The sequence below is a fragment of the Arachis hypogaea genome, chromosome 8 (genome assembly GCF_003086295.3).
Source record: "Arachis hypogaea cultivar Tifrunner chromosome 8, arahy.Tifrunner.gnm2.J5K5, whole genome shotgun sequence".
NCBI lineage: Eukaryota > Viridiplantae > Streptophyta > Magnoliopsida > Fabales > Fabaceae > Arachis > Arachis hypogaea.
In genome coordinates, this window is record NC_092043.1 from 45,569,965 (window position 1) to 45,587,101 (window position 17,137).

At 32.4% G+C, this 17,137-nt stretch overlaps 2 protein-coding genes across 4 annotated transcripts; one reads left to right on the forward strand and one right to left on the reverse strand.

The window, feature by feature from the left end:
• Positions 1-4,255: 4,255 nt before the first annotated feature.
• On the reverse strand, positions 4,256-7,074 carry LOC112707779 (uncharacterized). 3 transcript variants are annotated; one of them, XR_003156136.3, is made up of 5 exons: positions 6,793-7,028; positions 6,639-6,707; positions 5,782-5,996; positions 4,687-4,832; positions 4,256-4,553 (listed from the first exon to the last, which is right to left on the reverse strand). XR_003156136.3 is itself a non-coding variant. In XM_025759729.3 (4 exons), the coding sequence occupies exons 1-3, from the start codon at positions 6,979-6,981 to the stop codon at positions 5,793-5,795; spliced, it is 462 nt and encodes a 153-aa protein (XP_025615514.1). In that variant the 5' UTR covers positions 6,982-7,074; the 3' UTR covers positions 4,256-4,553; positions 5,782-5,792. The 3 variants fall into 3 exon arrangements, 1 of the variants encoding a protein (XP_025615514.1); XR_003156135.3 differs by having other exon boundaries at positions 4,687-4,835; XM_025759729.3 differs by lacking the exon at positions 4,687-4,832 and having other exon boundaries at positions 6,793-7,074.
• A 71-nt stretch (positions 7,075-7,145) lies between these two features.
• LOC112707778 (uncharacterized) lies at positions 7,146-15,381 on the forward strand. Its single transcript, XM_025759727.3, has 12 exons — positions 7,146-7,340; positions 9,737-9,785; positions 9,868-9,916; positions 10,192-10,262; positions 10,975-11,033; positions 11,174-11,266; positions 12,193-12,250; positions 12,428-12,564; positions 12,662-12,718; positions 13,543-13,640; positions 14,372-14,577; positions 15,052-15,381. The coding sequence occupies exons 1-12, from the start codon at positions 7,263-7,265 to the stop codon at positions 15,120-15,122; spliced, it is 1,026 nt and encodes a 341-aa protein (XP_025615512.1). The 5' UTR covers positions 7,146-7,262; the 3' UTR covers positions 15,123-15,381.
• The last annotated feature ends 1,756 nt before the right edge of the window (positions 15,382-17,137 follow it).

Consider the following 17,137-nt stretch of genomic DNA (forward strand, 5'->3'; position numbering starts at 1 on the left):
AACAGATTGAGGTGGAGAATTGGATGCTGCATTAGAAATGCCTTTAGTTGTGGAATTGATGGGTGATTTGCTATGAGTTGTAGTAAATTCAGGTGATTTAAGGTTGGTTTCTTCGGAAGGAATGATTGGTGTATCATTCTTTGGGCTAGATGTGGTCTCTTTGATATCTCTGTCTACACTAGTGGCATTGGGTGTTAACTCTATCAATTCAGGTGCTTCATCTACCATGGATTGAAAAACTAAATGCTCATAGTATATATGTGCACTTTTTCCTCGTTATTCTTTGCATAGAAGCACATCTCTAGCAACTCTTTGTCATGACTTAGTGCTCGCATTCCATTTTTTATAGGTTTACCAGGAACAAGCCACTAACACTCAACCATATTATCATAATCTAGGACTTTGTAATAATTTTTCGGTGAAAATACATCTAGTAAATTCTCATCCAGTCTAGTCAACTCATCAGTGTGATCATTATCATAAACCAGCTACCATTAGTTTGGTGACAAAACTACCTAGTTCCATGATGATACACAATCATTATACCATTATCCATCTATAAATAAAATTAAAAAAGACACAGATGATTAAAAACAACACTAAATTCAATATATTAAAAACAACACTAAATTCAATATATTAAAAACAGTGATTCAGATTATAGACTATTCAATTGGAATCTAGTTCTAATATATTGAATAAATTAATCAATCAAAAGTGTTTTGACAAATATTAAAAAAAAGGGTGTTAAACTTAAATTTTAGAGTAGAGTATTTTGTTAAAGATATCTAGTTTGAATCCAATGTCTCTCATGCAATACTTTCTCATTCCAATACAAATTAATTTTACCAAGACCAAGTTTCTACAATATTAAGAACTCTCACAATTGATTTCACCAAATTTCTGTGATGTACAGTAATTGTATTCCTTCTACATGGCTATAATAATTTAATATGACAAACTTATACGAGAATCATAATTGTTACAGTAATACAATTATCTAAATATATGTAATTGTATTCTTTTTGTGATGTACAGTAATTATATTAGAGAACGATAAAAGAATAAGATTGTCATTTTAAATTGATCAAGGAGTAATACAATTGCTCTAACAATATAAATATATGTAATTTGAACCGAAAAATAATGGACAAAAAATTAAAATGGGATATGAAAGAATAAGATTGTTATTTTAAAATGGAATATGAGGGATCAATGACTATTCAAACGGACAAAGAATTAAAAAATTCAGTTGATTACAGTCACATATATACAAAAAAAAAAAAAAAATTAAACCCTAGCATACAAGAATCCTACCATCACCAACAACTATAATCAATCAAAGTCTACCAAAAATTTACTGATGAAGTAGAGTGAAAAAACGAAAAACAAACCTCAACCAACATTTTGCAAAAAACAAAGCATTGTATGTTGAGAACAATGATTTTGTTACTAACCTCTTTTTAAAGAAATGGCTATGAAGGGAGCGAAACAAGTGAGAAAAGCTTTAAACCTCAGTTAGTTACAGCAACAACAATGGTTCTTTATTGACTCGACCTATACGAGAGGAGGAGGAGAAAGAAGAAGAATGGTTAATTGGAGTTTCACTTTTGACGTGGTTAACATTTGAGTTTTTGTTTAACCCCCTTCTCATGTCACACGGCGTTGTTTCGGTGCCAAGAGTTAAATGACATCGTTTAGACAGTGTCAGGTGTCAATTAAAATTGTCAGGTCAGCTTTTTAGTGACAGAAAACGATGGAAGAGTCAAATTGAGACACAGGTCAAAATTTCAAAGTACAATTAGAGTCAATTGAAAATTTGAAGGCTAAATTGAATTAGAATCATTTTGAGTATTAACTCCCGTATCAAGTCATTGAATTTGTATGCACCAAGATATATAAGCATCTAGTTCAATAGACTCTTTTGTTAAATATCTAAGACAACTTAGATAATGATGAAATTTTATGATCAAAATAAAGTTGTTTTAGACATATTCTTAAGATGCTTCAAATTATAAAGTAGTGTTTTGAAGCCTTTGAAAAACTTGAAGATATAAATGAGCATAAAATTTAAAAAGTTGAGAGATTAAAATACATTGATATATACTGACTTGGCTAAAATGCTTATATCTAATTTTAAAATAAATAAAAAATTTACCATTAGAATAAATGTACAAAGAATATTATTTATATTTATTTTTTTTAGAATATAGTTTTGACTTAAACTAAATAACACAATTTAAAGACTTTAGATATTATTTTTTCAAGTGTTTTTTAGATTACAAAATGACACTTGAATGCAAAGGCTTCCAAATGTTGCATTTGCTGTAATATGCTATATGAATTTCCTGAACATAGGTACAATTTTGTTTTTTATCAGTTGATGGTGTCATAAATGACTTTTATGTGCACAAGTAACCTCTTTAGCTGCGTCTTTGCTAGCAAGTATCATAATGCGTAGAGAAATGCTAGTATGCGTTTAGAGCACATTTGATGCATGTGGTAAGAGTAACTCTAACCCATTCAATCTTAATTTTTTTAATAACTCTTAATTATTATTGTTGGTTGCTTTTAGAGCACTCTAGGATCATGCGAGAATTTCTCTAATTCATAACTTTCTTTTAGCTGATATAAGAAATGTTGTAAATTACTTGTTAACAAAGTTGTGAGTGTTGTAACCAAGTTAGGTTGATTTAGTGCTTAGCTCACTAGTCTGCTTAAATAAGTGTTGGGAATTTGAATTTCGCCTTATGTAGGCAGCAACCAATTGGTCAGCGGCAAATCCTTAATTGGAGTTTCGATCCGTGATGATGGATTAGTCCTTAACCTGCCGAATCAGAAGATATGATGGGAAAATAAAAAAAAAAAGTTGAGTATTGTTAAATACCATTGCCTGTCATTAACACCTTGAGCGTAATGCTTACGTCTTGTCCTTGGGCAACCAAATGTTGCAGTTAATTGAAAAAGGATCCATTAGAGACTAATTGAAAGGTATAGGAGTGAGTCTCTGGTAAGTTCCCTGAGTTTGTTTCCAGAACCATCACAACGCAGTTGTTTCTCAAATAAGGAGGGGGGTGAGTTGCTTTGCCCAATGTACGACAGAAAAAATATTCATGGATATGATATCCATATGTTGTTTGAAGTAAATATCTATCTCCCTATGAAAATATAGGAAATTTGACACACTATTTTATTTTATAAACTTGTCTTCAGCTTCAAAACATTCATTTTTTTATTTATTTATGCATACCTGTGTGACAAACTTAAGAATAGTATTTGAAACCCTCCATTACTAAAGTTATATTGGAGATTTTGGTTTTGATTGCTTCAACTCTATGCTAGTGGTGCAGTAACCGGACACTTTCCCATCATTGGACATAAAGTCAACGGTCAAACTGTATTTCATAAGCTCCATACCTGCTATTTTTGTTTTGTCTCTCAAAAGAAGGGGTTACAACTTACAACATGGTCATCAATAATCGCTTCATTGTCAAATTAACATATGATTCTTTGGTTAGGCGTTTGGTTCAACTAAGAATGTGTTGTTTATGTATGCACGTACATATTGATGACCTCCTTTGTAAGCATGCTAAGTTGTCCAGACGCATCATCATAAGAGCTCAACCTCATGGGAATGAGTTTATATCGCAAATGGAATTTGTCATACTTGGATAATTTGTGACTAATCGGGCAAATGATGGGTAATTTCTATGTAATGCTAAGGAGGAGTTCGTGGTGTGAATATTCTTAATAATATTCAATATCCTCCTTTTCTGTTTCTTTTAATATTTTTTGGGCCAACCGTTGGGGTTGTGGTTTTTGGTGGCGCTTTTAATTTTCTTCATTTCCCTTTAATTAAATTGTCGTCCCATCAACTACTACCTTCATTAATAGCATATTAGCGATTAATTCTCTACTCTCACCAAAACGTATAACGGGAATCAACAACACTATGCCCTCACGCGCTGTGTTCTCGCCAGGACACGCATGAACAACACAGCATGCTGACAGAGGGGGTCAGCACCACACAACTTCCCGCAAATTTTTACATTTCATAAGATTAATACAATAGAAATAAAGTACGATGAACAATTAACTGAATTATTGAGAGTATTAGAGCAGAAAAGATAAAGCATAAAAGAATTTAATTAGGAAACCAACTATTTTTCAACCAATATCAATCAATTTTTTTTTTTTTTTGTCTCAAACCCTACATTTCTAAGAAGTGAAGGTTGAAAAAAATAATTTCAGAGTATACTCTTAAATGGTTTACTAACAATATATGTATGAAATATACTCACATCCCTTGTAGTTTATCAATATTATACTTACATCTAGGTTTTAGTTGACAATTATCACTTCTCTTAACGAACTTTTCACCATTTAAAATCATCCTTAACAGAAATCTAACATATAAAACATGGTAAATGGAAACATGTGAAAAATGCCATAACCAAAACAGCTGCCTAATTGGAAATTTGGAACAAGGTATCAAAGCCGTTCAAAGATTAGTAAGTCTTCGAACACATGCTCCATTGTATCTTTGAGACCAGCTGCAGAACATTGAAATGTAAACAAAGGATAAGAATTCCCCTCTACTATAGCAAAAAATCAACAGCAGCAATAAAAATAGATGAGATATCAATGAAGAAAAGCTTTTCGATTGGTAAAGATCATGGGCTTTACACCATATTGATGCCAAACATTGAATTGTATCCCATAAAGCTTGCTTGTCAAAAAATTTGTAGTTGAATGTAAGCAGAGTGCCCTCCAACCAAATACTCCGCATAGTGGTGTAAACTACACATTGCCACAAAGACTTTGCCTTTTTCCTACTTCCAAAACGAATAAACCTAATCAATAGGAATTGGTCTAAGGTATAAACAGGAATATTATTATTCCCATTGAATTCATATATCCCCTTAAGTTTAGCAGAGTCACTGCATTTGAAGCAAGATGTATAAACAGGAGAATATGCCAACTGCCAAGATACAAATACAAAGACAATGAGACAGCAAAGATAGAGAGAATACAGAGGAAACCTGTCCTAGGATCATAAAGGCAATTTGCTTGACTTTGTACCTATATATTCTCCTAACAATTTTGTGTCCCTCAAGGTTTCAGTATTTCTATCCTGGAAAGTCGCTAAATGCAGGTTTAGAACTCCCATCAAGTATCAAGTACCTTGCCTATAACCTAACTTTTAACTGAATGAGTATCACAAAAAACTTGAATTGATCAGTCTAAATTACTGGGATAAATGCATTACTCAGTAAATCTTATTTGCAGTTCTTCAACCACTCTGAATACCTTCTAAGTTCTCTTAGGATGTCTATGACTCATCAATTGTGAATTTATGATCTTTTCATTACAACTATTGTTCTTAATAAGATTCACAATGATGATGTGCTAAACCACTGAAGTTTGCAGACCTCCAAAGCACTCTTCGTAGTGCTAAAACCAGTGTTTTCTGAGTCTGAGATTAATAACCACAAATTTATTTAATACCCTGTCAATAGTCTTTTTCATTCTTTTCCTATATAAAACACTAAATATCTTTGTATTATGTTAAGAGGTATTGTATATATTTTCCTCAGCCAAAATCCAGGATCAAACAGCCAACTAAAGGACATGAAATAAAACTGCTACTAAAAAACTCGCTATGTTACATCAGTTTCTTTTGAAATACATCATCCCACACCACCAGCATGGAGCATCCATTAACATCGACAAAGCAATAAAACATCATGTATTCATGTATAATGTTAGTATGTTACTAACCTTGTCTTAATTCAAGCCCTGGAAGTTATACTACTTGAACCTCCCATAATACCATTGTTATTATCCATGACAGCATGAACTTCCCTTGCTGCAGCTATGGCAGAATCCGCCCTCTTAACAATTTTCTGAAGCTCCCCAATTTTCTCAGATAACGATGTAACATTTGTGCTGGTTGATTGAACCAACTGATTCGCAGTCTCTAGAGCAGTGCACAGCTAAATAAACCCCACAAAAATTATTAATGAAAAAGAGCAAGATCCAAATCACACCATAAAAGTAATACTACCAACAATATTTAACTTGGTTATTTGAATTCTAGTACTGCAACATAATTTTTTAATTACCATTCCAATTTTACATTTTTATATCATTAGGATTTATCTTAAAAATCACCTAGCTAATAAGTGATAACAAATAACCAAATAGATAGATTAAATTCTGACAAGGACACTATATTAGTGAGAGTTAATCACTTATCAGGAGTTGGTGACTCTTGTATATATTGATGGTTTTATTTTAGCTCTACATACCAAAAATCATGCATCTTGTAACACTAAATTCAAATTGTCAATTTTCCCAAATCCACTGATTCTCTTGATTCTAGAAGATCTTTTAATGTTCATGTATCTAATTATGTAATGACAGATTAACAAAAATAACTAGCTTTTAGGTTGACACTTAAATGATAATCTAAAAGAATAGTACGTCAAAATTAAACTCTAATTTCGTAACCTCATATCAGCAAAAATTATTACTTTTTATAATATATTGCATCAAAATTACACTTTTTATAATGTATTGCATCAAAATGACACTCTTATACTAAACTTATATTATATCTATCTCAATTTACTTACCTTTAAGGTTAGAGAAGTCCAAGAATGATCGGTGCCAGCAAGTGCCGAAACCAAGTGATCATAGTTTTCCTGAAAGCGAATGAGAAATTAGAGCAATGGAAAAGAGAAGGATGGTGAATTAGTGTGAAACGACGAAAAGTGTAAGGTGCTGAACCTGGAAGAGTTTGGTAAGGTCAGGGACATGAGAATCGCCTTCTAGATCTAAAAGGCAAGTGGAAGCGGGAGGCTTTTCGTGGCGCCGATATTCCGCCACCGGTGACACCACCACGGCGGCGTCTCCTTCTTCTCCGACGTCGCTGAGGAGATCTCCGATGCATAGGAGGGGCCCACCAATTCCTCTCATTTTTTCGTTTCGTTATGAGGAGCGAAATTTCCGGAAACGTTTATTTTTTTTTTTCCAGAAGTCGGTTTTTCTGAGAATATTATCAACAGGGCCCAATAAACACATTTCGGCCCATTATGTTGGGCCGAGCCCAATTTATAAATTGTTTCCAATTTTCTCCACAGTGGGAAGACTGAGAGCTTGTCCACCTGAACTGTCCCCTAGTGTTTGTGTTCTTCGCTCATTGCTACCACCGCGGCATTCATCACTACGAAGAAGAAGAAGAAGAAGAAAACAAACACATGGATAGCGACATCGACGAATCCCTTCGAAAGAGGCCTCGAAAATATCCATTCTCTACCAATTCCTCTTCTCGCAAGGTCTCTTATCCATTCTTTCTTTCATCTTCTCTCTTTGTTTTGTTGTTAATTAATTTCTTGTTACGGTAGTGAATTCCGGGGCTCTTCTATGCATTCCTTTCAATTTTTCGCTGTTATCATTGCAATAAGAAACCCTAATGCGGTGTTTCTTCATGTGATTTCACTGTTGTTAGTTAGAATTCTATAGTAGAACATCTTTTTCAAGTTTATTTATTTACTGTTTGGTTTGTTTTGTATAGTTATAGATATCCGAGTAATTTATTCGCCATGAATTTATGGTGGTCTTGTAGATGTTAACATATGGTGCTTCATTGCTCCACAATTAATCCTTTTTTTGGTGACTGAGATCCCTAAGAAGGAATAATTTGACCTAACTTTTACAGTTTTACACAATGTCTAATTAAGGATTACGCAATAGATAGGAGTGCAATTTTCAATTTTAAATTAAGAAGGTTTTTAGTTACACCAATTTGGAGGGTTTATCAACTTTCTTTTGTCAAGGACCACTTTGAAGCTTTACTGTTTCTTCCTTTCTTTACCTCCTCTTTCTACTGAGATGATTGTACAACCATGCAGCAAATTGAACTATATGCTGGGCGGCCATATGTATTATGCAGTTAAAGGGGGTAGTGGTAATGGTTCTCAGTTCTCACCTCAATAAGTGCTGGTTGGTTTGGATGACTATTTGTTGTTTCTTTTCTCATTTATTATAATTTCTCTCCTCATTGTTAATTTGGGATTGATGAGCATGAATAAGGGGGAAAAAGAGCTTTGTGTATTGCACTATTGCAATGTTTCCTGCAGTTTTAATATCTTTGTATTTATTTAACTTTTGTTTGGTGGCTGTCGGGGTAGTCAACATGCTGGGAAGATTGATAGGCTTAGGATTTTCAGCATCCAGCTGCTGCATTAGTGCTGTCATGTGGGGGAGAGTAGGCTGAGGTTGAGGTGGCTACCCATAAAACTGAATCATTTTGATTTGGTGAGGTAATCAGGCCATTCATTGAAGTGATGATGGGTATATTTGGAAAGAAGTATTAGAAACTTTTTCATATAACGGCAAAACATGGCCAAAATCAGATAAATACAAATTAAACCATGATAATACTTTAAAACATAATGTTATCTGAATTAATGATTCTAGAAACATAATGATGTAAGTGCACGATGAACCAAATGCTAGTTGAAGATAGTAAATATGAGAATAAAAGAGATAAATGGTGTAAATCAATAGCTTCAGTCCAGAATAGATAATTAGGCTGTGAATATGAGCATGGAATCAGATGTAAAAGCTTCAGCTCTGGACTGTATAGTCCAGATCTTCTTTCAGTGATTTTCATTTTGGGTTGCTAGGTGATAATCAAGTTCATACAGGTTTAGGAACAAGGTACCTGTTAGATTAATTACCCATTGGCTTAAAATGCTTGACATAGTAACATTGTGGAATTTACTTTGCCTTATGATCTGATGCGGTGGAGCTGTTTCTACTATACCTGAGTATGTAGGGAGCTTTACCATCAACTGGCTTTCATACCTTTAATTATGATTTATAGCCATATGGTTGACCTTCATGATACATGATAATTTGATGGTGTATGCCATGTTTAATGCAGATAAACTTAGAATCCCCTGTAGGCTTGTTACGTAACAAAGAAAGTGAAGTCTAAAGAATTAGATGACGGCGACAGCCTGATGTTATCACATAGGTGCTATTTGAAATGAGAAAAATATATATCTGTCTTCTTGACTCCTGTCAATATGGCACTACTAGTTGGTTACATGTAATTATTAAGGATGGTTATAGATAGGTATAAGTTTCCATTTTGCTTTTTTATTGCTGGATAAATACTCGTTTGATGCATGGACATGGAGTTTTAGAAAAGGAACTAAAATGTTTAAAGTCCAAATTTTTTAATAAGATGATAATGCATTATTTCTGTGCACAGCTATGGGGATGGAGATTTGAAATTTTGAATTGTTCATGATGTTTTGGAAGCCTGAAAATTCCAATAGTAGAACAAGATGTTAATCCATTCTTTACATGAATAAGATATTTAATGAAGATTCGAATTTCGAATTGTTTATAAACAGACAGGAATAGAATTTTAACTTTTAAGCTTTTGTAATCGAAATTAGTGTCACAAGCTAAAGCTGCCTCTTAGAATTCTAAAATCGCAGTTCTCAATCTATATGACTATATATTACACTCGTGTGAAAACAAAATATCCTGTGATTGCTTTGTAAAGTTAAACTTTGTATGATGTTAGTGTGTCTTTTACCATGTACAGTGTTTTCAACTAGATTTGAATATTTTTTTAGTTACATATTTCCCTCGTTATATGCAATATTAATTTTCTTTCTTAGCTGAAACTGTTTTTGGGTTCTCTTTTTTCCAGAGTTTTATGCAAGATGATGATAATCGACTGGAGATTACTAAGGCTAAATGTAAGTCTCTAATCTGGTTTTCATTTGCATTTCTTCCTTTTTCTACATGATTTAGAAGTTATACCATTTGTTTTTATGCCAGTTGGAAGCTTGCTTAAAAGACACGGAGATTTGACAGAGCGTCTTTCTAGGTAAAAATGCTTTGAAGATAAGGACTGTTTTGTAGTTCAATACTTCACTTCATTTTTGAAAAGACACAATTGCACCTAATTGAACTGCCAGTTAATATTAATATTTGTAGAACTGATTGAAGTTGTTCATGATCCATGGTGAATTGGTGATGCTAAAGAATGTGAAGGACATTTGTTACTGGATATGATTTAGAATATTCTTTCAACACGTTTATCTCTGTCAAATGCTGTATGCTGTGGTTTCAAATTTTTACATGAATTTGCTGGGTTTGCAGGGATTCTGACAAGATAATATTTGAACGCTTACAGAAAGAATTTGAAGCTGCAAGAGCTTCTCAAACTGAAGGTAGCTTTGATTTTGATGTTTGCAAATTCTTTAATAAATAGTGGATAGTGATCTGGCTCCGCCTTGGTTCAAGTTTCATGTCCATTAATTAAGCTGCTTTTCTTGGTGTGTGTTTGCATATATCCCTCTCACTGTCTTTGGGGGAGCATGGGATGAGGTGCTGATTGGATTAATTAGAGATAGGACAGCTGATAAGGCATCATATTATACAAATGGCAGAATAACATTTTTCTATACTGTGTATCTTAGCTCAGCTTAAATAGAGGCTTTTCAGTGCTTGGCTATTGGTTGGTTGAAGTAATACTGTTCACAAATCAAAAATCAAAATCTTTGCATTTTGTGTTTTGGACTAGCGAGTATTTAACAGGACCAAAACAAAAGAATTAAATCATGATCCTGTTATTGTTAACTAATTATATAGAATCATTATCAGGGTCATTTTTACATGGACAACCTAAGGGAATTGAACAGAGGATGAGATATAGCATAGTTTAAAACATTTTTTTTAAAGCTTAACGAGAGAAAACTGGGAAAGTCTTAATATTTAAGTCCTGGTTCACTTGATGAGGTTCACTTTTATTATATTTCTTCAAATACTTATTCTCTTCATTTATATCTTCAATTGCTATCTTGTTTATTGGAAATTATATATTCAGGAAAATTATGTCTTTACTCCTTCTTTCCCTTCCATCCCTTATTTTTCTTTTGGCAGAGATATGTTTGGACAAGGAACAGTGGAATGATGGTCTACTAGCTACAATAAGAGAGCGGGTATGGATTTGTGATATTACCTTTTTCTTCTCATTTGTATTCTGATATTTGACTTTGATGACCTCCATTATCAATTGTGTTTTCAGTTTCATTGTTAACATTAGTAATAATGTGAAACAGTAAAATGTGTTCCCTATCAGGTGCATATGGAGGCAGACAGAAAAGCAATGTCTGGGGATGCTAACCTTTTGCCTTCTCCTCAGGAAAATATTACTTACAAAATTGGAAACAAGGTAAGTAGTATATGAATGCTGCATCCTGAATCACATTTCACTCATGAGACTAGTTAATTTTCAGTAACTGCACCTAAAAGTTGAATGTTTGTAAGCTTATAGACACAGAAGCTTTAGAGCAAAGGTAGGCCGATGATATGAGCTTGGAGGTTAGAAGTTGGAGTCATAGATATTCTTATTCATTAGCATGCATAAATAAGTTTGTAAACATGGGTAGCATTACTTAATGTGGATTTTGATCCATAACATAATTAATTCTTCATGATACTAAAATTACTCATGCTTGCTCAAGCATTCTAGGGGATATATATGCTAAGTTACTAATTGCATTGGAAATTAATGGGGGGATTCTATTATTCGGTTGAGTTGTTGGTTTTCAGATTTGATTTTGACAGAGGTATCAATAATCCCCTAGAAACTATTGAGTATTGAGTATTCTCTTGTTATCTTACCTGGAAAAGTGTTTGTATGTCTTCATCAGTAATGCGGTATCATTCATAGTTTTCAAGTACACTGTAGGCAGTTGTATGGTTGATTAGTGCTATGTTTATTAGTTCTCTTTGAAATTATGCTTATGGTTGTTTCATGGGAGTTGCTATCTCTGATAATATGATTGTTTCATGGTAGTTGCTATCACTTTGATAATATGCTTGTGGTTTTTTCATGGGAGTACACTGTATACTTTTCTAGTTTTCTTCATGCTTCTCAGATGTTGTCTTTCCCGTTAATTGTCCCACTTGGTGCATTTTCTCTTTTTGTTTGCTAATAATATTGTTTCTTTATCCTCTTCCTGTTTCTGTGAAAAGTTGGTGATTTGCCCAGGAGTTTGCTTTGATAGCATTGTCATTGCTGTACTTAGTTGTCGCTTCTCTGTTAACTTCACAACTAGATGGTCATTTTTCATATTGATTGTTATTTGGAAGCAGGTAATTTGCTGTTTGGAAGGGGCAAGAATTGGCATACAGTATGAGACATCTTTTGCTGGTAATTTGAAAAAAACAAATTGCTCTTGACAAACTTAACAAGTATGTTATTTAACTCGTAAGATGACAATGTTAGGAATGGCAAGATGTAGGCTGGACCTTTTTGTACCTGCCCTTTATCTTTTCCATTTTGTCTTTGTTTTTCCTTTGTCATTAATTTCTGCTCATTTATTGCCAGGTGAAGCTTGTGAGTTGTACCATTGTGTATTAGAGAGCAAGTCATTTCTTGAAAAAATGACTGTCCTTGAACACACAGTTCCATTTTTCTTGCCAATACGAGAAATAGAAAATGATCTCCTTTCATCCAACGCAATGGTATGGCAAATTATCTGTGTTGACTCTGCACCAATTTTCTCTCTGTTTTCTTTTAATTTATTTTATTTATAAACGTTTCTTATTGGTTTGCTTTCAGAAATTCATAGATCACATTGGAGAGCTTCTGCAGGCATATGTGGATAGACGGGAACAGGTAGATGATGCATGTATGTAATAATTAAGAGGTTTAATATGCTTTGTTTCTGTTTTTTTTTTGCAACCGATGTGTCCTAATTTGCATGATCTTACTATTATACATGTGGAGTAAAAGCTTGCACTTCTTCAAGTATTTATTATGGAAGAATGAATGGCCTAAGATGTTTGTAGCAAGTTCTTTCTGATTACCTGAAAACATCCATAAAACAACATATTAACATTTGGTTTTTATTATCAGTGGGATATGCTTTATGTAAGTGCAAAGTACATCTACCTTTTTTGAGGTGTGATGATCTCACATTTTATCCCCAACAATGTTTTAGTTAACACTTACATCCCTTAATTTATTTGAAGAATTTAGGGTATGATAGCCATTTTATATAGTTTTAATATATCTTTTTTATAAAAAAAGATATAGGGATTAGTGTGATGTCTTTAAATAGTTAAGGGAAATAAGGGTTAATTTGAAAACCTGAGGGGGTAATGTGTATAATACTTTGTTCATTGATTTGTAACTAAATTTTCTATGATATGAGAAAATTCACTTGCATGATTTTCTTGGGCAGTCATTATTATCTTTGACTGATATGCTTTTTTTTTTTTCATGTAATATTATTTACATGGAATATGAGCTGAAGCTAAGGACTCATTTGTATTCTTTATATCAGATCTAATATGGTGCAATACATCCGGTTATAGCTAATTACCTGCTAAATAAAAATTAACTAACTATGTTGAACCTATTTACCTATAAATTATATTTTCCTGATATAATCAAACAATAATCCCCCACTTCTTTCTTCTCTTCTAAATATCATGCAGGTTAGACTTATAAAGGAAATTTATGGAAATCAAATTAGGGAGCTGTATCATAGTCTTCCTTATCACATGGTTGAATTTGTGCGGGTTGATTTTGATTGGTGAGTATCATTTAGTGATCTGTTTCTTCCTCTTTTTATTTGTTTTTTATGTTTTGCATTTAGTATTTTTTAGCCTGTTAAAGTTATCCCTCTCACTTCCCAAAACAAATGTTGATTTTGGGTTTCTTTAACTTATTATTGAATAGTTGAATAAAATGTTAGTAAGGTGAAGTGAAAATGGTTGTGCAGCAAGTATCATACTGCAGTGGTGGTGTGGCCTTTTCTCCATTTGTTTCTTTTCTTTTTTTCTTTTTTTTCCTTTTTTTTGCAAATGCTACTTTATAATAAAAAAAGAAAGAAGAAATTAAGGGCATGTTTATGTGTGATATGATGCTTAAAGGTCGAAAGGGGGAAGTTAGCAGTGATTTTGCTTCCAATGCTAAAACAAGAACATGTTAATGTTGATTTTACAATGCGCTTAGTACATTTTGTCTGAACTTCAGATTAGGGTTTGTCTGGAATTAAGTTACTAGTACGTTCTTCAGCAATTCATCTTTCCTTCAGTTAAGTTATGCAGAAAATTGAGAACCAGAGTTTACAGACTTGTTCAAAATCAAGATTCAAACTTTTGGAGTCTTGTACTTTTGTAACTATTATGAGTAGTCACTTTTATATGTTACAAAATGATCATGTATATGGTTTTCCCTATGGCAATCAACTTGATGCAAAAAGCAGGAAAAAAAAAGAAAACTGAATGTATTATTCACTGAAGAATTCGTTTTCTTTTGCAGCAAGATAACAGTCAGTCTTCGATATGCGGATCTCACTTCACTTCTTCCAACTCGAATCTCGGTGTTAGCTTGGCCAATGTTCAAGAAAAACTCTGCTAGTTCTGCATCACTGAACAGGAAGGAAGATGGAGTCTCAGGAACTCAAGCTCCTCCAATTCGGCTAACCTACGCAGAAGATGCCTTACGAAGCATGAGTTTACCAGAAGGTAAAAACTACACAACTTGGCTTAGTTTCCAACAATGTAACGTATTTTTGTCGTTTATTTCTCTTGTCTCCAGTAAAACCTTGTCCTAATTGGATATTTGGAACTGCATGACAGTTTGACAGCTACTATAATGTACTACCTCTGGTTATAAATTATTGTCCATTTTGAATTATACACAGAAATTAAGAAAATCATTAAGAAGCATCACAATGTAACAGTAGTTTTGGTACATTTTACAAAACTAGCCTCATGCCTCATGGCATAACTTCTTTTTAATTATTTCTTTCCATTATACTCTCCCCTTAGAAAAGAAAAATAAGTTTACCCACAATTTTGTATTAAACAATTATTTGTGGGAAAAAAAAAAAGAAAACTTCAAATTGGGCAGTTATTTTCAACCAGAACTAGTAATGAACATGTGTTCCTCTGGCCTTTCTTACTTGTGATGTTATGTTATTTGTTTCCCATTCCCAGCATATGCAGAAATTGTATTAAATCTACCTCAAGAGCTTCAGCAGGTGAATCAGCAAAGAGGCCTCACCTAGGGCTTTGGCTTTTCTGCATTCCAGATTTATCTGTACAAATTCTTAGTAGAGTATGTTACGATATGTTAGAAAAACAACCGAGAAATTTTTACCCACCATTTGTATTTTGTCCCCTCATTGTTCCATGAATACTGGTGTCTTGTATCATTAGTACCACTAGACAGTCAAAACTTAGTTATAGTTCATCTTTCCTTCACAATTGAACTCTTATGTATGCAATTTAGTTTCATTTAATTAGTTCTCAATCATTACAGTCCAATACATTAGGAATTCAGGAGTAATACACGAGCTCAGGTATTGGCACACGTGTTACACGTATGGTTGCAGGAATTGTGATTAAACTCTATCAAATATTTAAGAGTATAAACAATTAACTTGACTTTTTTTTCTTGCTCTAATACTTTTTGTTAACTGTTGGCAAAACAAAAGATATTACGCAAAGACTAAACTGTTGTAGTTTTGTATATACAAAATATTTTACTAATTATATCTTTTCCGGAAATGAAAATATTCTTAAAGATTTGAGAATAACGTGTCGAGATGGTATCCTTAATAACTCGTTCTTTTCGGTATTACTATCCTTAATAACTTTATCAGCGCAATGTCTGAGTGCCAGAAAAAGAGAATGCGCAAAAAAAAAAAAAAGAATGGTGGTTAAAGCATGGAACATATTCTGATCATTTTGTTTTTGGTGGGGTGTTATCATGAGCTTTGAACATATTCCGAACACATCCTCGTTACGTTACCTGTCTTTCGACTAGAATCGCTTTGTAAAAAGTCTTGAGGGTGGAGTAACAACTAAAATGTTTATACTGATGTAATTTCTTAATATTTATTCCATCTATAAAGGAAGAGGTTAATCTGATAAGTGATTACGACAGGGATACTTTGGATAATTGACTTGAGAGTGCTGAGATGATATGTAACAAAGGTCTTTAAGTTGTGTTTATTTATTGAGATATAGATACTAATTGTTAGATATGGTGGTATATATTTATCGTTCGTTTGTTTAGACACATATTTGGATAGATATAGTAATACATAGATACATACAAAATACATGTATTTAATATTTTTTTTAAAGTTGAGATACATAGACATAATACATAGGACACAAAATCTAACCTTTTTATTTCTAATTATTTTTAAAATTATCAATTCATAAAACACAGAAAATAGAATAAAATTGATATTTAATTTATATATATATGTATCTTGTACATTATTACTAAATATATTATAAAATTTATGTATCTTTATATTTATGTATTTTTGTGTATTTATGTATATATGTATGTGTCTCAAAGATATTAAGCAAACGAGCTTTAGTATACATGTAAAGACTCCAGTATTTGAATATTAAGGAAATAAATCTGAATAAAATATCAAATAACGTATACTTGAAAGTATTACTTAAGTATTTATAGAGCATCAGAGGGCAAAGGCAGTGCGTGTACATCTTAGAGCAATTATGGTGTGGAGAATTATCTATAATGTCTATTTATGGTTTACTTGTTATAAAAAATAATTTTATATAAATTTTTGTGTCATAAACAATAAATAAGAACTAAAAATATTTCTCTCTTTCCAATTAAAAAAAAGACTCACTTTGATTTTTATTATAGTCTCATCGATTGAATTAAATAAAAATAAATTAATATAGTTATTAAATTAATTTTTATAATAATATCATTTAAATTTATAAATTAAAAAATAATTCATTATTATAAATTAATAGAAGAAAAAAATTAAATAACTTCATAAATAATAGTAATAATAAACCATATATAATTTGAGTTTCAACTAATTAGCAACATTATATAATTTAAAAGAATATATAATTAAACTCTATGAACTAAATTCTTCATATGAGCCGTAGATCCAAGTTCAAAATGTTTCACGTTTTGGTCTGTACTAACTATAAGGCCAATTAAAATATTTAACCACGCACTTTTTATCATCTCTTTTTTTTTTCATTATTAGTGTTAAATGCTATCTTATATGTGATTTTTAAT

Excerpts from the sequence above, each read along its gene's own strand:
- LOC112707779 (XM_025759729.3), bottom strand. The coding sequence starts at position 6,981 with ATGAGAGGAATTGGTGGGCCCCTCCTATGCATCGGAGATCTCCTCAGC. Across the intron at positions 6,708-6,792 it reads ACCTTACCAAACTCTTCCAG|GAAAACTATGATCACTTGGT; the intron begins GTTCAGCACCTT and ends ATTCGCTTTCAG. Across the intron at positions 5,997-6,638 it reads GGACTTCTCTAACCTTAAAG|CTGTGCACTGCTCTAGAGAC; the intron begins GTAAGTAAATTG and ends GGGTTTATTTAG.
- LOC112707778 (XM_025759727.3), top strand. The coding sequence starts at position 7,263 with ATGGATAGCGACATCGACGAATCCCTTCGAAAGAGGCCTCGAAAATAT. Across the intron at positions 10,263-10,974 it reads AAGAGCTTCTCAAACTGAAG|AGATATGTTTGGACAAGGAA; the intron begins GTAGCTTTGATT and ends TTCTTTTGGCAG. Across the intron at positions 12,719-13,542 it reads ATGTGGATAGACGGGAACAG|GTTAGACTTATAAAGGAAAT; the intron begins GTAGATGATGCA and ends AATATCATGCAG.